We start from the raw sequence: 23,197 nt of genomic DNA on the forward strand, positions 1-23,197 counted from the left end.
ATTTCCATTTAGCATGAATGATAGCATGCTAACATTTGCTATTAGCACTAAACACAAAGTTCAACTGAGGCTGATGGGAATGTCATTAGTTGTGCAAGTTTGGTCATAAACAACTGAAAATGTTTTACATGATAATAGTGTTAGATGAAAACTATGAATATCTGTACAAAATCATGTCCAACATGAGATATGTCCATCTGGACTGACCGACGAACAGACCAGCATTGCTATTCCTGGAGCCATGCCGCTAGCGTGGCTAAAATAAATTCTGTAAATATCTTTGAAATTGTAGACTTTTGGTCAGGCAACAGTAACAATATAGACCTGGGTTCTGAGAAATTGTGATTCCTGTCATTTTTCTCTATTTCTCACTTTTTATAGACTAAGGAAAATAATATTTCCACAAGAAAATGTGTGATTGCTGCCAGCTGCTGTTCCTCCAGTGGCACAAAACTTCCAAACCCTAAAAAGTATTCCAATAATTCTGTTGCACATACACTCACAAAATCCTGTGTTGATAGAGTTTTGCTGACATAGTCATTTAAAGCTGTATTTGTACACTTCAACTTTGAGGAGGCTTTTAAGCTAAAATTGCCGTCAGTGACACTGAAGACGTGGTCGTGGCTTCTTTTACATGGAAGCTCAAATCTAACAGCAGAATACGCTACTCTATCATTTTAGAAGTGACATCATTCTAAATACGATGATTCACATGGGCTGGTTGGTTTTTATTCCTGGTATGGTCGACTCATATACAGTCCAATGGGCTTTCACAAAGCTGGGAGCTGCTCTGTGTTAGGAGTACCACTCAAAAGATGACACCATGGATTATCATCGGCTGTATCACGTTATTCTCTCCGGGGCGTAGACAGTGCAATCTTTTAATTACAGTACATGGCCATCAATGGGAGATAGACAGTGACTTATCGCAGGGCTCATCAGCTCTGAAACACCACCGAGTGGCTCCAGTAAAGGCTCTCACTGGATACTCATCATCCTTTATCAATGTACAGCACTTCACCTCTTCTATATCAATATACAGCACTTCAACACTCAGGTCAGCCAGTTCGTTTATGAGACATTTACTTCATCAGGCTGTGTGGCTGAGGTAGTTAGTCTGGAGATTAAAGTCATGCTTGGTTTCATGATGGAAACCACAAAGAGAGAAAGATTTTGACTGAGAATTATTCATTGCCACTAAAAATGCATACGCCAGTTACAAAAAGACTACATCTGGACATGCTTCAAACCAAAGAGACTGGTTCCTCAATTAAAGTATCTTCTTTTACAGAGAAAAAAAAAAAAAAAAAAGGAACGTGCTGCACTCTCTTTCAGCTACATGACTGCACAGTCTGAGAGAACAGAGCGTGCACATGGAAAGCACATGGTCATTTTCTGCTTTTCCTTTCGATGAGAGTGGCGTCGAAGCACACAGGAGAAAAGAGAATGGAATATAACTCGGTTTCAACATCCTCCTATCATAAATCTGGATTAAAGAAGTGGTGGTTTTGACACAAGCGTTTCATCTCGCCTGTCTGAAGTGTTACTCACTCACATGTGTCCAGGCCCTCGGGCTGACTGATGAGTGAGTATGAGTGTGCATTGTTCATATATATGTGTGTGTGTGTGCAGCTGGAATGAGAAGGTTTTGATGAAAGAGACAGACAGATTGGAAAGGAGAACAGAGAGCAGGATGTGTGAGGTGTTGAGATCTACTTTTTTATTAAAGCATACTGACCTCAATGACAGTCTGCAAGTCTACACAGCACATGCTTAATCAGTGGGGGGGAAAAAAAAACGTTTCAACACATCTGACAGTTCAAAAACATGTTTATTTTTCTTCACTGGTTGTAGAGGTATATTTTCTTTTTGTACTATTATTTTTTCCTGTTTGGAAGTAAGAAGTCAGACATTAGCACATAATGAGGCTTCATTAAAAACAAATAAGTAGAAGCTTTACCACGGACATTAGCAGTCAGGACTGCTTGTGTGTGTGTGTAAACACTGGTACTTCCAGAGTATACTCACACTTGTTTAAGGCCCTCGAGAGTTTTGACATTCAAAATAAACCGGTTGCGGTTTCTGTTCTGAAAGCCTCAAGTCGGCACGTGAATGAGGTCAGCGCCTCCTAGAGCGAGTCTGAGCTGAAACCTGTGGTTATGAAACAAGAGAAAGACCCAGTTTTCCACAGGATGGGCAGTGAAGGACTTTTCCTGGCCTTGTCACAGCAGCCTGAGGTCATCACTCATAACAAACAGGCACAGCCAACATGTTAAAAAATCAAGGCAGTGACTGAGGGCTCCACTTAACTCAAAGCCACAAGTGGGCCTGCAACAGTAAAAGTGAGTAAGCTCTCACCAGATACAGGAGCTGATACACAGCACAATACTAGAGAGAGGATCTTTTCAGGGAAATCTATAAAACAATAACATCCAGTATGGTTAGATGACAAATATAATGACAGTTCCTTCCCTGAAACTGTGGTTTGATGAGAAGCTGAATAAAAATTTGATTATCTGAAATGCTCCATTACAATCTATGGCTGATATCTGCTGCCACCAAGTGGCAGAAACACTGGTTGCCTTTTTCCACACATTTCAAGTCTGATTAACTAGAAAAGCATTTCCTGGAGAAAATGTGTGACTGTAAACGGTCATTGTCTTTATTTTTGTGCAACAAAGGTTTGTATTGTATACAGCGACTGAATTATCAAATCTATGGGGGTCAATCAGACTCCAGTGGCTTCATGTGTTATATGATTTATATAAAATTGTCATCATTTAGAGGAGCAAAAAAAACAACACAAACGCCACCAGCAGGTAATTCCAAATAAATTTATTTTGTTATTTCATCCACTGTACAAAGCAAGTATGGAATCCTCTGGACACTGACGTGACTGAGCTGGAAACACAGAGATGGACCGTTTATTTCCATCAAAGCAACAGAAAAGATTGCCTAGAAGTGGAAAAAAACAAAGTGACTCAGTTTGACACGCACAAATAACACTGAATGTGAGTGACCACTGATTTCCTGTCAACATTTCCACTTTCAATAATAGCATGTACCCTGCGTTATTATTCTGATTTAACTAATAAACTGGATGGTTTCTCTCAACACCAGATCATGGTGCAGTAGGCGATCTGTCATACCACAGGTCTATTCCAGAGCCTTGACGATAGCCTCGTTGGCCTCTATGCTGATCTGAACTTCTGCCCTTGCTGCCTCGTCGGATGTACCAGCCAAGTCAGCCTGGGCCTTCTCCAGGTTGGCCTTGGCAGCCTTAAGACAGACAAAAAAACAGAATGGGGAAACAATGACAAACAGCAAAGGAAAGAAAATGACAAATCCCTAAATACAGATCTTACTTTATTACAAAACAAGCATTTTAAACATTTTAGTTGTGGCTGTCTCCTCCTGGACACATTTACTACTCCAGTGTTAAAGCTAAAGCCATGAGCCAACATAATTTTACTTAAAATGCAACATCAAATTACATATCTTACAAAAAAAAAGCCTCTAAACAGGTTGATCATCCTGTTATTCTGAAAAATCATAGGACCACCCACTCACTGTCCAAAGGTACCTGAATAAAAATCACAGGAAAGGCAGCGGTAACAAAGCTCTAATCATCTTGAAAACCTTTTGAGGCTAACTGGGATGTAGAAGTCAGAATAGCAAGGCTGAGCAAGAATGAGTAAGAAGTGGGGAGAAAGACGAGCAGAGAAAATCCCCACTGCCTCTTTGCTCTGAAAGCTCCATTTGTCACAGTAGCGATTAGAAACGAGAAATGCCAAACATAGCTGGAAGTTAAAGGTCTCCCAGTAGGGATTTGACACATCTGCTATAACTCAACAGTGACTGACCTTTCCCTCCTTATTAACAGCATGGGCCCATGTGCATTGTTAGTGCAGAGTGGAAGACGACAAGGAAAAAATAACTCATTTACTGCTATGAAGTCAACTTGACAGTGACACTGGCGCTGCCCAAGGTCAAAGACAGACACCGCGGAGAGCGCATAATAACACAGCCTAGCATTAACAAGACTGACATTTAAACAAGGACTCAGCCTTCAAGTCCAACTGCAACACTGATCAGATGGATAATCATCAACTGGGAGGTGCTCATCAGCGCAGCAGATCAAAATGAAAGGGGACAAGAAAAAAAAAAAATCTAGCGTGGGTTCAAAGAATTGTCTCTGCTGTCAACGACCGCGTCCCTGCTGGGAAACAAACCAGGGTGAACAATCGGTAATTATGCATGCCTCTACAAATTGGATATGGAAACCCATCACACAAATCTCATTAAAACATAAAAGATCCATAAAGAATTGACTAAGCCGCACTAGATTGACATTTTGAAGACATGTACATGTTGACAGTGAAAGTACAAGACGACGACAGCAGCGGTTTCACATGTACCAAATGCGAGGCGAAGCTGATGTCTCTCTTCAAAAACAAAAACAAAACGATCTGATCGTGTGTTATGTGTGAGAAAAAGTGACGCTCTGTCTGAATTTCAACCAGATTATGACTGCTCCTCTAAATGATCCTCTCTGTATATTTTTTTTTTCTCCAAAATGTGCAATTTGAAGCGAAGATACTAAACTTGCTTTAATACATCTTTTTTTCTTGCTCACCTGCACAGTGTTCAAAGCTAACTGCAGAACAAAAGAGCTGTTTGGGATTTGCTCACTTAAGGACACTTCAGGTACAAAGATAATTGCTGCAGTGTCTCGAGAAGCAGAGTTTTAAGACTGTGAGACCAATTTACAGTCTTTTTTTAGATTTTTAGAAGAACAAAGCTGGCAAAAACAACCAGCTTCTGATTGAACATAATTATTTAAGTGCTATATTCAAATCATCTGTTGAGAGGATGTAAAATCCAACTGTTTATAGTAAAACCAATTTTTAAAAAGGACATATTGTACTGATATCCATGCTCAAAGATCGAACACACAGTGCAGAAAAAACTGTTATAACTTGATTATACAATAAGCTTTCAACTAACAGAAATGAATAAATTCAGTCTCTCGATACATTAAACAAAAAAAAAAGACTTGTGTAACTTGTGTTGTGACATTATGTATCTCAGTCCTCAAGTTCAAAGGCTGTGTTCATGCTCATTAAATACCACAAATATTGATCAGCAGCATTTATACCTCATTAAAAATATGTGATAAGACCATCAAAAACCATTAGGCAGTTTATAATGGGGAGATCAATGGCACCATTAGCTGGCCAGTCATTAAAGCAAATACAGGCTCGGTGGATATATAATAACAGGATCACCTGTACAGTACAATAAAAAAAACAGTACAATCAATTAACTATGTATTAAATACTACCTTTGTTGCTACAATTTAGAGGTCGACTGCCCCATACGCAAAGTCAATGTAATCATGGTTTTCCCTGCTATTATAAGATAGTATAATAGCATGTAAGTGTTTTTTCACAACACCTAAGCCGAATAAAAGGAAAAAAACTATGCTGAGAGTTCTCTACCACAGTCATGCTAGCTTCGCTGTCTTTCTCTCTTCTGCTCCCTGTGTTTCACTGAAGGTGGGGCTGAGTCCCTCACAAACAAACACACACACACACACACACACACACACACATAGAGCAAACAGCAGAGCAGAGAGTCCGGTGGACACAGTGAACCAGGTGAAGTTGATGATAACCACGCTCGCTACTGTAAGTGCAATAAAACCTTTGCGAGTATTTTATCAAACCACCTTTTCGACAAGCATAAATATTTAGAAAGGTGATATTTCCACCTGCTTTGTCTGCTGTCTCCAGGCATGTTTTACACAACCACAGCACACTTGTTAAGCGAACAGCAATAATACCAATAGCGAATTGTTACGAACAAGCTAAAACGAAAACTGTGTGTTGTCTGTATGTAGTCTAACTGTTTATCTTAGTTTGCCACAAATCTTAAAATGTGGCAAATTCTTGTAAACTTCTCTGCTGGCTGAGACAAACCAGCTCCTCCTCTCTACCAGCGGTACCCGCAGCAGAGGACAGACTGATACTGACTGATGTCTGTTCTTCATTCTTTCTAAACTTCACTCAGTATTTTGATGTCAGGAATATTATTTATTTTATTGACATTTAAGATTTGTTCCCAGTGAGATATTACTGAGTTTATATAGTGACTTTGCTGTCGTGAACATTACTGTTGCTGCTTTAGAAACAGTGTTTAGCTGCATTTAAAATATAAATCAACTCTTATACTGTTCTGAATTTATCATTTGTAAAAATGATAATCAAATGATTTAATGATAACTAAAAGTAATCTTTAGTAATGAATAAGGACCAGTAAAAGAACTGATAAAGATCCGGGCCAACAAAAGTATGGATAGATAGAGAGATCCAGATTTATATATTTATTCAGCTTCCAAACCTTCATTATTATGATTTTAAAAATCACTACAGTTCTGATATCAGACAAGTGATAACATGAACTAAAATTAAACTAGTCTCACACGCTCCCTTGTTTAAAAATGCAAAAAGATCATTCTGAATTCTGACATTTCATTATTAGACTGCAGTTGAACTCATTCTTTTCCAAACTCTACAAATTTCTTCTTTTCATCAAGAAATTTTCTGTCAAGCTTTCATTACATGCCTTTTTGTTTTTTACATGAAAAATGTAATTTAGCTTCAGTAAATTCCTATTGTGTGGATAAAAATAGGCCACACAGACAGCATATCATTCAGTAGTGCAGATAGGAGTGAAGTTTTCATTTCATTTCATTTCAACTCTCATTTTACTGAGTCAGTCGCTGAAAATGGATGTCATTTTACATGTTTTTGAATAAAATGAAAAAAACAAGCAATGTAGGCATAAACTGTTAAGTATCTGATAGTTGACAAATGTCTACCATTTCAGGGTTTATACAGTCATACTGCACAACCCAAGTGAGGATTTGTATGTGAGTGGAGTGAAGTAGAGATTATACTCACTGCAATGTCCAGCTGGTCCAAGGGAACAGCCTCCTCAGCTAGCAGTTGCACTGAAGAATCAGCGTTGACTGTTACTGACCCGCTGCTCACTGCGTGCACACACACACACACACACACACACACACACACACACACACACACACACACACACAGTGTAACTATACATGCCAACATACAGTCATCTCATAAATGTTTTAAAACCGATGCCATGTGTGTTATAGACAACAGGCTACTTTTCCACATTGTTTCTTATCATCAACTTTAACATCTGAAACCTCACGCTGGGATATTCAGTATACATTCTAAGTTAAATAGCTGCCTAACATTGTATCTGCAAGGTCAAAAATGCTATCATTTTGTTAACATTAAACAACTACAGCTTCAATGAGTCTGATAAAAAAAGACTTAAATCCAGGTGAATCCAGGTGCTGTTCATAAGCAAAATCAATGACAAATACTGTATATAACATATGAACAGAACATCTCGGGATCAAGTTTTAGTTTTTCACAAAGATCTGTGTATGTAAAAATGTGGAGGTTAGCCTAAAAGCGGGGGAGTTGTATTTGATGTACGATGTACCATATACACCAGTTTCTCTAGACTACAAGTGACCCCACTGACATCTTTAATGACTAAATTGACCCTTTACATTCACACACATGTTCAACTGTGACATTATCACTCAATGGTGATCTGATATTTTTGTTTACTGTTCAATCATCCTCAACAAAGCATTATTAGCTATTATTTGCCTTCACAAAGACACCAGTGGTATCAGAGCATACTCTTGAGAATTCAGGAAAAAGACGTCATGGCCAGTTAGGGTGGGCCTGTCCACTCATTTGCCGAGCAAAATCTTACCAAAGTATTTGGCGGAGGAACCGTCATCACTGAAGACTGTGACCACACCGGGCCTGAGCACCTGCAGGGTGGGTACGTGGGCAGGGAGGATACCGAACGCACCGGTAAGTGTGGGCACATCAACCTGTTTCACACTGGCCTCTTTGAAGAACACCTGCAGATATGAGACAGGAGATGAAAGATACATTCCCTGACTTATGGACAGCCCTGCAACTGTTCAACATTAAAAAATGGTGACTGACCACATGTAGAGCTGGAAAGAATAAAATAGTTAATTAGTTAATTGATAAACAGAAAATTGACACTGGCAACTAGTCATTTTTCATGCAAAATGCTAATTATTCACTGGTCCCAGCTCCTCAAATATGAATATTTTTAAGCTTGTTGTTGTCAAATGTGATAGTAAGCTGAATGTGTTTCTCTGAAATTTTAAATAATGAATGATTAATCACGTAAATAATCAACATGATCAATTAAGGACTAAAACAACTGTTAGCTGCAGTCAGATCAAAGAGGCAGCTGTCAAACTGCAGAATCTAGAGGACTGCAGAGCTTTTCATCTATAGCCATGATAACAAGATCATCACCTCTCCATTCACGTTTTTTCATGCACAATAACATCACGTCATTAACCATACGTTTTAGTTTGAGGATCAAATACACACCAGTCTAGCATGTAAAAACATGATGTGAAGAAGATACGGAGCATTGTGTGAAACTAGACTCTTTACACTAGAGGAGCAGTGAACTGGATTTAGTAAAAGACGTTTGTGGGACGAGACTTATCCATAGATGAACCTCAAGGTTAGAGGTGTGTATCTAAAACTGTCATGCAGAGCACCGGTAAGACAATGTGTCTCATTTCAGGCTAACGTCACATATACTAGTGAACATTTTGATGCACATGAATGAGTTTACTGACCTATAAATGAGAAATTATTCTGTGGTGACTGTTTAGCGAAGCATACTTTTCAGACACTGCAGGTCAAAGACAGTGAATGACAGCTAGCTTGGCTAAAGTTAGCGGCGCTGCAAGCTCAGAATGCAGTAACTTAACCGTAAGAATATGCGTAGTAATGATAGCAAACTCATGCACTAGTAAAAGAAAACAAACAGACAAACAAAACAAAACTGCTGAATGACCGCGGGGGTAGGGCTTTCCACAAATGTGACAGTACATTTCAACACGACAGTAAGTTAGCCCTTTAGCTCACGCTAGCTGGGCCCGAGAAGCCTCGCCAATAGTTACTGTCAGGCTACCTGTGTAGGGGAGGCGAAAGTGAAGGACATCTGCGGGGCACCGGAGACGGCTTCGGCGTAGGAGCGAGCCTGCCTCAGCACAGGGAGGGAGCGACGGAGAAATCTTGCTGCCATCATGTCTGAAAATCTGATTTTATTACACGCACAAGTGAATGACTGAGATCCCCAAGCCCTTGCGTGAAGGCAGTCGGTGTGCGGCTTGGTAGGACAAGGACGTTGGTAACCTACCCATAAGGCTTTACTGTGGCGCAAAGGATGCTGGGTCGTGTAGTTTAAAAAAACATTTTTTTTAAAGGCGCAGTCAAGGTTTAGGTTGAGATCATAAACTATATGATATATAATCTGTATGCATGTCTAATAATATATAAACTGTATATAATCTTTATATACAGTCTATGGTTGAGGTGGATTACTTATCCTATTTGTTAGCTGTTAGCTTCAAATACAGTTTATAGACTGCCTTGTTAAAGTAGTGAGCCTGAAATACCCTTCAGTGTTCATTCTTTGCTGTGTTTACATATGAATTTAGAAGATTAAAGACTTAGGGGACAACATTTTGGGAAGAATAGCCCAAGTCGTAAAACTATATATCTATCTGTATCTATATCTATATCTATAACTGTATCTATACCCATATATATGGATAAAACGTTTATTTCCCCACTGTTTTTTCATGTAGGAGGCCACTGAGCATACACTGCCAGTAGATGGCGTCAAAATCATGTGCCACAGTTCAAACAGACTATAGAGACCCCTTCTCGTCTGGGACAACGTTTCTGATGCTCTTTTGTGTGCCACCACTGACACACAAAGACATTCACAAACTTACCGACTCCTGAGCCTGCGCAGTTTCACCAATTTTGCAAGTCTTGCAATCGACTGCTTATCACCAAAATAAAATAGGTAAATAAAAATAAATATAACTTTGTAACTTTGTAAGAGAAGCCAGGCAGTTGCCAATATATATATATGAGCAGAGTGAGATATATGAGTTCATAATATATGAGTTCACTGCTGCGAAGACTGACTGGAGTATCAGGATCATTTTAAGAAACCCTTCAATCACACCGCTTTACCTCACTTCTCGCGTCACGTGGTGCGTCTCTGACTGGGTGGTGGGCGTGTCTTAAACAGTGGGGTTTCATTCATAAATACTTTTAGCTTTAAAAATCCACATTAAAGTGTTCACAGAAGAGTTTGACGTTATTGGCTTTGCCCCTCCACCCCTGCATGGACCAGGCTGGTTGAGTAGGTGAGTGCTGCCTCTACTGCATGCGTGCTTGTGCGTGTGTTTGTGCAGCCAGTTCAAATCGTGAGCTACCTTCTTCTCTGTAGGTGTCACCGGACTGATGAAAATCATAAGCGCCTGTGAAATATCAAGATGGCATATTAATCCATTTCGCTTCAGTTTTCGTCGTTTTTTTAAAGTTTACTACCGGCTGCATTTCATCACGTCATATGATGGGATTTTTGCATTCTTGCGAGAGATTTTATTAGCTAAGGAAACAGCAGCCACTTCCAGAGCCGATGCTCATTATTGTCTTTTCCGGGAAAAATATTGCCGTAGCGAGCAATAATAAATAAGGATGCTTGTAGGCTACTTTGCGCAGCCATCTCCCATTATTAACAGATTATTACAAGGTTCAAAATGAACCAGTGGCTCAGTTTTGTTCTAGGGAAGAACAATGGGGCGAAATATAAAGGCTTCTCGCAACAAAATGCGTCCAGCCACTATAATGCCGCTGCTGTTAGACCGAAATTTTGTTAAGCATGATGGGATATGCCATTGCTGGGACACCCATGTCTTACCATCTGCTCAGTCACTAATCAATAGAGCAGCCCTCTGGGTTTGCAACACCACAGAAGTGAGAAATTCTCAATAAAGTATTAGACTCAATTGATTTATAAATATGGTGTTTTCCATAATGTTTCCTTATATCTTTCTGTAGCCTAACAAAGCAGAGTAAAGACAGCCAAGAGTAATTAGACTACATGTTATTTCTATATGGTTACTTGAGTGTTTTATTGTATTCAGTAAACATGCTGAGAGCAGCTTTAGCTTTCTCACCGCTGAAAGAACCAATCAAAGGATGTGTTCTGATGTTTGGTATATCTGATCACCACTACTGAAACACACAGATCTCTAATGTGCATTTGTTGAATGCAGGCACATATGCAATGTACAACGAATCAACACAAACAACTGGCTAACTAACCAATCATTCTGCTGTTGTTGTTTTTATTATCAGCCATGCAGCACTGCCGTCCTGTTGCTCCAAGGCCAGTGGGCCAGCCCTGAGAGGGAACACTGCTGCTCAGGCTCATTCGGCTGGGTGGGCTGAAGTGGCTGAGGATGCACCAAGGGAGCTGAGGAGGAGACTCTCGAGCCACAGCCTGACACACACATCCAGAGCTGCTGCGCACTGCCCTCCATCAGGGTAAGACTCTAGGCTGGTAGAAAGCAGGATGTGGGTACAGCACAGCAAGGGAAGCATTCTGGTCACAGCCCGATGTGTTTCCCCTAACAGTTTTCTTGCTTGGACGGTAGATGAAGGGAATTAGAGAGGCAGGCAGCAAAGAGCTCGGCAGTAGCTTACAGGTTGTGGTGCTGAAGTTGAGTGCTGCAGTGACTGGCAGGCGAGCAAGGAGTGCTGAGTGCTGCTGGCATGCTGCTTTTCCCCTGCTGGGTGAGTAGATCTATCCAGTGTGTGTGTGTGTGTGTGTGTATGTGTGTGTGTGTGTGTGTGTGTGGGCGTTTGGTGCAGCATAGCAGTATTAATGGCTATGATCTGTAGGAGCGAACGCATAGCAGCAGCAGTGGTAGTGGAACTCAGCTGCCAGTGTTTAGTAAGAGCTTGTTGTTTCTCTCTGCTCTCTCTCTCTCTATCCGTGTGTGTGTGTAGGAGGGGGGGGAGGGAGGGGGAGTAAATGGAGAGTCTTCGGGCCGGTATGGAATTATGGATGATGATTTACAGCAGAGATGCTAAGATTTGCATCTTCAGTGGGATTTAACGCATGCGTAGAAGCCCATGCCGTACACACACACACACACACACACACACACACACACACACACTTGGTCTCTGCCTGGTCTTGCAGTCTGTTGGAGATGCAACAAGGTTTTTTTTTGCTGCAATAGGCATTATCTATCACATTTTACAGTTTGACATAAATATTCTTTTGCCCCGCTATTAGACATCAGTCTGTGTAACTGGATTATACCACCAGTCTTTATCCGGTATAGTCAGAGAAGTTTTCTTCTATGTTTAAATATACAGTATGTGACTGTGTGGATTTGTTATCGCAGATAAAATGCAGCAGTTAATGGTTGACTTTGTGAGCCGATGAACAGCTCCAGTAACAGTCATTTCCTCTCTGTATTTGTGTGTGTGCATGTGTTATCTCTCAGGGGGACTCAATAGTTGGCCTGGACCATGAGCAATGAGTCTACCGTCTGGAACATCCTACCAGAAAACTCCACAGTAAGTCTGCTTTTCACCACGGACTTATTCTCAGACTTCCTGTGTGTGTGTGTGTGTGTGTGTGTAAGTGTGTGTGTGTGTGTGTGTGTGTGCACGTCGTGTCCTGCTCACCAACAGAACCACACTCTTCCCTCATATTCTCCTCTGGCCGATTGACTGGCTAATAGAGAACATCCTGACCTGGACCCGAAATAATTAAATCTGTGATCTAATCTCAGCTTTAATTTCCCCTCGCGGAGAAATTACAATGTGACGTCAGAGTCTGGCACTCATTAACACTTGCTGATCGTTCTCCCCCCACACTGTCCATCGAGACTCTGTTATCTTTACATAACCTCGGTTGTCATGTCACTCTGATATTCTGTAAAAGCACAAGATCTGTAGCTGTTTTCTTTCATTCATGCATCATGTTATTTTAAACAAGCCTCAGTTTTGTAGCCTACAAAACATAATTTTAATAAGGCTATATAATCCAGAAACTAATTACTCCATAGAAATAATAATTCCACATTATTTAATAAAAGTAATTTTAAAAATTCATGTGGTGTAGAGCTGAAACAATCAATTTATTAATCAATTAGCCTAAAGAAAATTAATTGGCAAATATTTTGATAATTGACTTATCATTGTTGTTTTTTTTCTATCAAAAATGCCAAACATTCTCTGGTTCCAGCTGCTCAATTGTGAAGATTTTCTGCTTTTCTTTGTCTTATGTGATAGTGAACTGAATATCTTTGGGTTTTGGAATTTTAGTCGGACAAAACAAACAATTTGAAGACGTCAATTTGGGCTTTAGGAACGTGTAACGGGCACGTTTCACTGTATTCTGACAATTTGTTAATCAAATGACAAAGAAAAAATCATCAGATTTGATCTGAAATGATAAAAAAAATCTTTAAATTGTTTTCATTCACAGTATCATTCACTTTCACTGAACTGCTAGTTGTACCAATGAATTGTTCATGTTGAAATTTTTATAATTTATCACATTTTCAAAAATATGTACTTGATGAGATAGTAGGTCAAACATATGCAGCATGACTGTTTTTATTATCAGCAATAGCTTTCCATTAATAACGGCTCTCCATTGATGAGGCAGCAATTTCAAGATGTCTTGTCCTCCTATAGTGAAAAATGTTTATCCTTGTAAAACTAACTGAATGTTATTGTCTAAATCAAGTGACCGAAGGTACCATAGAGTCTCTCTCAGCGCTCCTTGTGTGTTTAATTCACTCAGCTGCAGTCCTCCTAGTGAGAGAGCTTTCCCATAGCTAAGGTACACTGTAGACAGGTTAATAGCCCTGGCATTTATTGATTAATTGCACTATGCAGGCCAACCAACCAGTGGGGCTAAATCAATCTTTTAAGCTGTGTGGTGTTGCTGTGAAGGAAAAACAGCTACAGAGTAAGGTAGTAAATCCAGGCTTCAGTTGATGTGTCAGACATTTCATTTCAACTGTCTGAGAATCACTTAAACCTGCAAAGCGCACTTTTATGTACACATGCATTTCTGGTGATACTTATATGTCACTGTATGTCTTTTCAAAAATGTGACTTCTTGATCTGAAGTCAAATTTTCCATATTTCATATCTGGGCTGGGTAGCAAGAAGTAGCAAGTAGAAGTGTTTTTTAGCTCTATCCCTCAGCTCAGAGAGGAGCAGCATTAATCACCAGAGTAGTTCTAGTGCTTTGATGTTGATGTGGAAAGCTTTTTGCTTTTACTTGTGCACTTTCTCTCTCTTCAACCATCACATTTGAGATCCAAACTTAGCACAAGAAAACGCCTACATCTATCTATCTATCTATCTATCTATCTATCTATCTATCTATCTATCTATAGTTGCCCTTTGTCCTTTGTATCTCAGGAGATCCCGTTCGAGACCGAGGAGCAGCAAGATGGCTATGCACTCCTCCTGGTGATCCTCTCCATCTTCCTGGTAGGAACGCTGATCTCAATCACTGTCCTCCTCATCGCCTGCCGTCGCTGCTGTCGAGGAGGGCAATGCTGCGCCAGGTGCGATGCAAAAATTATGAATACATTTATCTTTGTACTAATTCACCTAACACCCTCATCCAGTGTGACTTATAAAGACTGCAGCAGTACATAAGATCCATGGCATTATAAGGATCCAACAGTAAGAACTGATGTAACATAATAAAAGCAGTAATAACAAGATGCCTGCAATAACTATGAGGCCTGTAATCTTCAGTTTTTGTTGACACTGTGACACAAAGGTGTTCATTCATCTGTATGGTAATTTTGAGGCGAGAGATTGTGGTGTTGTTGTGTTTTGGGTTTTTTTTCATTATAAGATATTATTGCATGGTGTCTCTGTTATTTAACCCCCCAGGTTATCCTGTGATGCAGTCTAACACAATAACACCAAACTCTACATCCTTGAAAATTCACACAAACTTAAATCAACACTACCCCTACGCAGTTTCAACAAAAACTGAAGATTGTTTGCTTCACAAAGGTAGCAGAGACAGGCGCACAAGTGTTGCTTTTACTGTGTTACATGAAAGCATGCGTGCGTGTGTGTGTGCACACATGAGTACGCACAGTTTGTTGACAGAGACTACTCCTTCTGAGCTCACATGCAACTGCTATTTAGAGACAGACTGGTACTTATACTGAGCATGTATACTTACATAATAGATGAGGCTCATTGCAATTGCAAATGAAGCTAACTACTTCCTATGGAATTGTGCAGTTTTCTGCACCATTTGAGTCCCAAAACCATCTTCAGTATGATTCCATTAACAGACAATGCAGCGATCCATTAAGCAAATTAAAGCGTCTTTACAATGGGGGAGAGCCGTTTTGCAGCTGGTAGGAAAAAATGATGTAAGCCTATAGATACTCATGTAAGCATGTTAAAGCGGGACAACACAGTGCATTCACTCATTATACAAGTCTGCTGTTGGAGTGTCAGGACCCCTGTGGGGCTGTTATGAAAACACCTTGCTGGAAGCACATTCAATATTCATGCTCATTTATTTCTGATTCATCTGTGTTCATTCAGCAGTAACACAGCTACCCTCAAGACGCTTTGTCCCTTTCTACAGCAGCAGGCATCATCACATACACTTGAATATACAAGAGCACACCAGCTAGAGGTAGATAAACACAGAGCACAGAGGCTGAGCTGTGAGAAGGCGAGGTTTGCTGGGGGAGAGCAGAGGAGAATCGGCCAGACTGGTACAAATGATGAGTGTAATGAGATTTCATAGCAGCCATCGGCTGTGATTAATCTCGCGTCTCTACTCAGCCCTGTGTGCACACAAAGAATACACACACACACACACACACACACACACACACACACACACACACACACACACATGCAAACTCACACATAGGGTAGTGGGAGCCACAGAGGAAATGAAAGACAAGAAGAAGCACAGATCTGGGTGGACCAAGCAATCCCTCAAGTCATTTCACACCCACATACACACATACACAAACACACACACAAGCACATACATGCAACTCATAACTCTGCACAAAAATATCAGATGAAGAGAAATGACTGGAAAGAGCTTTCAGCTTCTTCTTTATGGCTCATAAAGTAAATTCTGGGCATGGGATTTAAGAAGCTCATATGGGGGATCAACAGCTATTAAAGAGTTATCTGATTGAAAAAAAGACTATATTACTATAGTCTATTACTATTACTATATAAAAGAATATATACACACTCCATCCCAACAACAATGCAATGTGTGTTTTGTCTGTGCCCTTGAAAGATGAGTGGAAACGGCAACCATGCTTTATCAGTTCAAGAGGTCCCCTGGCCCTGAAGGTTATCAAGTTACTGGCAATGATTTAGGCTCTCATTGATTATACAGCCAGGCAGGCAGCCATTTAGACAAACAGCATACTGGACATTCAGTCCCATGGCCTTGCCTTTTCTTGTCCTATAGCTGGATTTTTAAACTGTCGACCTGTACAGAAAAAGTCCAAGTGCATCAGACACCCTGAACACAAAGGTCAAATAGTAACACTGATCCATAAAGCCTTGTACTGTGCATCAGCAGGGATTGATAGATGAAAGACAGACTTCAGGGGTAATCATGTCACGGAATTGATCTGAATGTTTCTGTTTGCCCCAGGGCCAGCGATGACCCCGAGAAAACCAACACCACCTACGTGGAGGAGTCACAGCCTACCCATGGTAAGAGAAAAAATGGATGAGGAAAAGATGCAGAGAGCGAGGAGTGAGGGAATAGATAAAGAGGCGAGTAACTGAGGAAGGGAGAAATAATGGAGGCTGGGAGGCTGGGATTGGATTGATGGTGATGGAGGGATGCTAGAAGCAGAGATATTTTTATAGCGTCAGCACAAATGTGTAATCTATTCCATTAAAATGTTGTGATGTCGACCCAATTAGTTTAAGTAGCTGTGCCATTCCTGGAACACATTTTGACATTTTGGGACCAATGAATGCACTCTGTCTCCAATGAAAATGATTTACTGAAAGGCAGCATCAGTTTGGCACCAAATTGCTTTTGTAAGGCTTTTTTTTTTAAGTCCTCCAGTCAGCAGTTTGCTATATTACCATACTCATCCTCCACAAAAGTGTCTGAACATCAGATGCTTCACTTCAGTTATACAGTTGACTTTTTCTTGAGCTATAGTAATCTTATGATATATTAGATTAAACATCAGCTATTACTCGGACCAAAATGCACATACAAAATGTGGAAAAGTACTCTAAGTGCTCTGTCTCTTTCTCTGTCTCCGTCACCACCCCCTCCTTCATCCATCTATCTACCTACCTATTTGTCTGTCTCTTCTGACTCTTCCTTCTTCGTATCTCTGGATAGAAATCACCATCAGGGTGGATGAGTCAGACTGCCTGTCAATGGCCAGCTCTCACGACCAAGAGACGGAGCGCTTCCTCTCCACGGGCACCACGGGCCGCCGCGTCTCCTTCAATGAGGCCGCGCTCTTCGATCATGGCAAGAAGGCCCAGGAGAAGGGCCGCAGGTCAGAAAGCCCACATTCACAAATGCTTTTTTATGCAGTGTTCAGCTCTCATTAATTTCCATGCGCCCCGGCTTTACCGCTTTTTGAGATCAAAGGATGTATAAGTTCCACTGTGTCCACCTCGCTGCTATGTTAGTTTAGGGTTAAGTGAATTAATTCAGAATGCATTATGCATGCTGTGGGCACAAAGAGCTCTCACCCTTTTGCATTATTTCAGTGTCCTACTTTTCTCTTAAAGCCCTGAGCCTGATATGCAAATTGTTCAGAAGGAATTATTCTGTAGGACTAAATGTAGCTGTGATGGACTGAAGTCAGATATTTCCCCATTGGCTGTTGTCTCTCATGGAGGATAAGCTTCATGATTTATGACTTATCAAGACTGTTTGAAACTTGCGTCTCATCTTGCACAAATTTCACTGAACCCCTGTCACAGCTACGTAGCTTCACACAATGAGATGTGTGTTCAGCATGTATCCATGAGGTATTTAGATTTCTATTTCTATGTTTTCCACCTCAGGTACACTCTGACCGAGGGCGACTTCCACCACCTGAAGAACGCCCGGCTCACGCACCTCCACATCCCTCCCCCAGCCCTCAAGATAGTCACTATCCATGAGTGCGACTCGGCTGAGAACACCATCACCATGACAACGCGCCCTGTCGCTAAGTCAGCACTTTCCATCTTCCAGGTGACAGCCTTGACCTGCTATTCGTCCTGATGCATCATTAGTCGTGACCGGGGCCAATTAGAACATCAATCTCTTGGGTCGGGGCAAGAAAATGTATCAACCTAATGTAGCCAAACACAGGGATCAGGGATCTCTCTGCCTGCTCATTTCAACAGGCCGTGCACATTGATTTCCCTTTTAGGTAAAGCTGTTCAATCACTTGTGTTGGGCTGACTGCCTGGGAGGGAAACTGGGCTTGATATTCATCCATGTTTATTTCCCTAAACATGGAAACGAACTCTAGAAATGGAGCTACTTAGTTGCCAACAGTAGACTGTGGTTATATGATGCATATGCATGACTGGCTTACTGAACAAAGCTTTGCAGAAACACTTAGTGTGTGTGTGTTTGTTTCCCTTTAGCCAATGCTGTGCCCCCTGCCACAAACAGCATTGACCAGCCTGAGCGTCAATCCCAGCTGTGCCCTCCCTGGAGATGCTCTCAACTCAACTGTGGTGGACACCAGCTTCAGTGAAAACACTATAACTCTCAGCACTAAGGAGCCCAGCTCCAGCTCTGTAAGTTGCCTCCAACTACTGTATACTACATTTCACATCAGGTCATAACTCATGCTCACAATTATGATGAAGAAATTTATAAGTTTGGCATGTCACGCTGATTTTCTTGCTGAAAAATACCTCACGAGTCCAGAGCGTGCATACAAATTACTTGTAAGAGCTCATGTTTTGATAAACAAAAGACATAAGTGTGGTCCAACATGAAGGTTGTTGAGGTAATGTATTTGTAAAGTGATGAATTTCCAGTGAACCAACCAGTTCTTTAACCAATCAGTCAACTAGCCAGTCATCCATACGGACATTAGAGGGTCATAAAGCCCGAGGGAGGAATAACAAGAGTGATGGTTGATGAGTAAACAAGGAAGCCTGTGTGGAACGTCCCTGTCAGTGGAGATTATGCACAGACCACTAGTCATGGCAGGTTTTATTTCTGACCACATTTCTCTCTCTTTGCTCAGATTGAGATGATGGGAGCGGGTCCCCGGGGCAGAGGCAGCAGCGTCAGTGTCGGAGAGGGGGCCGCGGCGGGGAGCGGGGCCTCTCCTGCTAGCAGCAGTGCAGGAAGCCAGGGGCCTGTGCTGCAGTTCTTCACTAAACTGCGGCGCCATGCTAGTCTGGAAGGGGCCAGTCCCTACTTCAAGATCAAGAAATGGAAGCTGGACAGCAGCCAGAGAGCCTCAAGTCTGGACACCAGAGGTAATAGATACTTGATGGTGTGAGGTGTGTTTCTGGTAAATTATTTTTAGAGATGTTCTGTGCCAGTGCAGCAGGGGAGTGCTGTAATTCTTTGTGAGTCTTTCTAACAACCATAAGTGGGAAAATAAAGTTATACTGTTAGTAATTTATTTTTTCTATCTATTTATGTGTTTAGTATTTTTAGCAACCCTCTCTCGTGGTAAACAGACAATAGTTAAGCAGGGGGCTCCAGCAACCAACTGTGAGATGCCTCTTGGCTGCTAGGAGTCACATATACACACACATAAAAGACAGATGGCTCAGTGACGCAAAGTTTGGTCGTTCCAAGTCAATTTGAGCCCCTGAGTGAATCCTCCCTGCCGATCCCCTTCATCCTATATACACACACTTTTCCCTGCGCTACCCCAGGCTCACTTCTTCTATCATACCAAGACACCAGAAAGAATCCCCAAATCCCCCTCAGAAACCTCAACAGTTGATGGAAGCTTTCCCCTGAATTAAGTGTCACTTCACTTCTGCCTGCTGTTGCCAAACTCGTATAACTAACTGCTCTCTCCCTACGTCCGCCGTGAGCCAGGCTCTCCAAAGAGGAGACAGTTCCAGCGCCAGCGAGCTGCCAGTGAGAGCATGGACCAGGACGACAACGACGCGCACCACATAGACCTCATCCAGTACATCGCCCGCACCCAGGACGTCCCCTACTGTCCCAGCCAGCCCACTACACGCCTCCTCTCTCCTCCGTCCACACCACCTCCCTCCCTCGGCAGGTATCTTTAATTCCCTTGCCATTCATCCTGTCCACTGCTTTGCTGCCTTGCACTCATTTCTTCCCTGTAGCTAGAAAACCTATGGGAATGATAAATATGTATATAGTAGGATACAGCTCTGAGTGCCAATTCTCAATCACTTTGACTTAACATAAAAGTGTGCTTTAATAAACTCGGTGATATAAAAACATGCCAGATGAGCAAGGGTACAGTTTAATCCAGCTACAAATGAAAAATGACTTTGTGAAGAAAACTGAACTGTAAGTCACAGAAAAGTATAGAAAATGATTTTCTTGCATTTATTTGTTTTGCTATAACATATTTTTAGAAACACACCATAATGAGTGATTGTAAATACAGTTTAACCACAGTCTGATCCTTATTTAACTAGATCACTGTAAATAAGATGCCTTTTAAAACCAATTTCATGATTTTAATCCAGATGCGGGGGATTCCCAGAGTGCACTTTTTTGGAGAGTGGAGTGGAGAATTGGGACACGGGGTTTATATTTGGCATAGGAAACCATTCCATCGCTGACATGATCTGATAATGTCATGATGTTCGCAGAAGTGCAAGGGTCACTACGATCTGTTATTTTAAGTTTGCAATTATAGCAACGAGTTTGCTGAAAATGATGTTATGCAACAAAAATAACCAATTTGCCTAAGTTCTTTCTTATATAAGCATTTATTTTCCCACTTCACTGAATATTAAACAAAATCAGTATTTCCTGTGTATGTTTGCAAATGTTTGTTGTTGAAAATGAAAGCAATTTCCTGAAAGCTGCAATGACCTGAGAAATGTAATGATCCTTGTGGTTGTATACAAGTCATGTTACGCTCCGTACAGTATGCGTTCTTTAAATTGGCTGTTCCAAGATGAACGCTTTTCTGATCATTTTCATATGGCATCACTATTCAGCTGAGTTCAGTGTAAGGACATGCCACAGCACCCATTGCAAGTCATGACAATCATTCTGTGCTCTGTGAACACAGCCATGTCTCAGATGAATGTGATATCAAGGGCAATGCTCTGACACTGACATTTGTTTTGCATGTTTCTGTGTTTCTCCCTTTCCCTCCTTCCTTATTTCTTTCATTTTATCTTGTCTCTCCTTCCCTGTGTGCACACTATAGGGTAGAGGTTGAGGTGTTAGTGGAGCCAAGTTGCAGCCATAGTGGACCAGGGGTGATTGGCCTATCCCCTGATCCCCAAGACGAAGCACTGTCCCTGGCAAGAAGGGAATGTGTTGATCCTTTGGACCCCCTAGATCCCCAGGACCCCCAGTCACTTTACAGAGACATCTGGTCGCTACGTGCAACACTGGAACACTACGCTGCCTCTGACCAGAGCAGCAACAATGATAGGAACTCCGTCTGCAGCGATGCTGACAGTGTGTGTTCACTGGGCGGACGCACGGAGACGGAAAGAGGAGGGCTCCCTAGCTACCCATCCCAGGATTTAGGGGATGAGACAGAGGCTGGAGAGGATGAGAAAGACTTTTTGGTGTATATGGATGAGAAGTTGGGGGCGAAGGAGGCAAAAAAGAGGAAACAGGAAAGCACAGAATCAGAGCGAGGGGGCAGCGACGGAGAAACAGGGACTCGTAAATTGCTGCAGATGGACAGCGGCTACGCATCGATAGAGGCTCCATCTCGTGGTCCAGAAGACTTGCGACTGTTTGGGAGCAGCAGCAGCAGTGGCAGCCCTAAGGACAGAACAGCCCATGAGAAAAGGCACCACTTCACCAGTGCAGGGCGAACTGGCACTATCGGTGAGAGCTTTGAGTCTCATCTCTTCGAGGAGGAGCCGGAAGATGAGCTGTTACTGGGCGCCAGTGGAGGAGTTACCATAGAAACTGGTGCTGATTCACTGAGCTGGTTCCCATACGGTCAGATGCTCACACCTCGAGAGGCTGCACAGCCCTCACCTCAACTTCCAACCCTGCACCGGAGAGACTACAGCATAGACGAGAAGACGGACGCGCTCTTCCACGAATTTCTCCGCCACGACCCTCAATTTGACCAGCAGGAGTCGCCACTGAGGAAGCACCGGTCCAGAATCCACCTTCGTAAACAGTGGCAGCGGCACAAGCAGTGGAGCGACCCTGGTGTCAGACACTTTCAGTCCTCTTTTGAGAGACAACGAACCCCGCTACGGAGGGGCGACAGTGTTAACTACCCACTGGACACAAGCTACCACAGCACGCTCCCCCGCATTGTCAGTGCACCTGATGAGGAGACCAGCGACAGCAGCGCTCCTGAAACTCCGAAGATAGAGCCTACGACTATCAAGGATGGGGGGAAGGAGAGGGAGCAGGGTGTCACTGTCAGAGACTCTGAGGACCACGCCTCATCTTCTACCCCACCTCTGAGTGAGCATCCTGACCCTCAGGAGGACAGCAAACAGTCTGGACTCCCTCCCGAGCCCTTGGATGAGCGCTCGCCCCCTCCTCAGCTGCCCGACTCGTCAGGCTATGGCCCGCAAACCATCACAGCAGAGCTCACAGACAAACTGACTGCTAACCTAGATGACAGGCTGTACATGGGCCTTCGCAGGACCAAGGACACAGCAACTGAGTGTGTGTCGGTGACGGCCACACATGCTTCTCCGGACCACAGCCCAGTGTAGCAGGGCTTCAGTCGTCCTGATCGTCAACCTCACTCCTGCTGATACACACTTTTCTTTCTATTTGGTTTGTCTTGCATCAGTTTAAATGTCTCTCTGTATACAGCTTGAATGGTATGATCCAGACCCATAAACAAAGACCGGAAAGTTTGCTTTAAATCTGTCCCTATAAACAATTATTCCCAGATAAACGTAGATACAATTAATTCAGTAGCAATGCAATCAGTCTCTCTTTCTGCCTATTGGCATTATATAGCTGTTCAATTTTGCCATTTTACAGTACATTGACCAAGGAA

At 42.1% G+C, this 23,197-nt stretch overlaps 2 protein-coding genes across 8 annotated transcripts; one reads left to right on the forward strand and one right to left on the reverse strand.

Moving 5' to 3' along the window:
- Positions 1–2,820: 2,820 nt before the first annotated feature.
- atp5f1d (ATP synthase F1 subunit delta) lies at positions 2,821–9,328 on the reverse strand. The gene is made up of 5 exons (XM_042415560.1): positions 9,088–9,328; positions 7,828–7,981; positions 6,966–7,054; positions 3,150–3,279; positions 2,821–2,955 (listed from the first exon to the last, which is right to left on the reverse strand). Exons 1-4 carry the CDS (start codon positions 9,202–9,204, stop codon positions 3,157–3,159), a joined length of 483 nt encoding a protein of 160 aa, XP_042271494.1. The 5' UTR covers positions 9,205–9,328; the 3' UTR covers positions 2,821–2,955; positions 3,150–3,156.
- cbarpb (CACN subunit beta associated regulatory protein b) lies at positions 7,993–22,905 on the forward strand. Of its 7 annotated transcripts, none has more exons than XM_042415552.1 (12): positions 7,993–8,670; positions 11,337–11,525; positions 11,616–11,774; positions 12,497–12,569; positions 14,436–14,584; positions 16,687–16,748; positions 17,401–17,563; positions 18,081–18,252; positions 18,654–18,809; positions 19,268–19,505; positions 20,083–20,272; positions 21,410–22,905. In XM_042415552.1, exons 4-12 carry the CDS (start codon positions 12,522–12,524, stop codon positions 22,902–22,904), a joined length of 2,673 nt encoding a protein of 890 aa, XP_042271486.1. In that variant the 5' UTR covers positions 7,993–8,670; positions 11,337–11,525; positions 11,616–11,774; positions 12,497–12,521; the 3' UTR covers position 22,905. The 7 variants fall into 7 exon arrangements, with proteins under 7 accessions (XP_042271486.1, XP_042271485.1, XP_042271487.1 ...); XM_042415551.1 differs by having other exon boundaries at positions 7,993–8,638; XM_042415553.1 differs by lacking the exon at positions 7,993–8,670 and adding an exon at positions 9,535–9,990.
- Positions 22,906–23,197: the final 292 nt, after the last annotated feature.

The sequence above is a fragment of the Thunnus maccoyii genome, chromosome 7 (assembly GCF_910596095.1).
Source record: "Thunnus maccoyii chromosome 7, fThuMac1.1, whole genome shotgun sequence".
NCBI classification, from domain to species: domain Eukaryota; kingdom Metazoa; phylum Chordata; class Actinopteri; order Scombriformes; family Scombridae; genus Thunnus; species Thunnus maccoyii.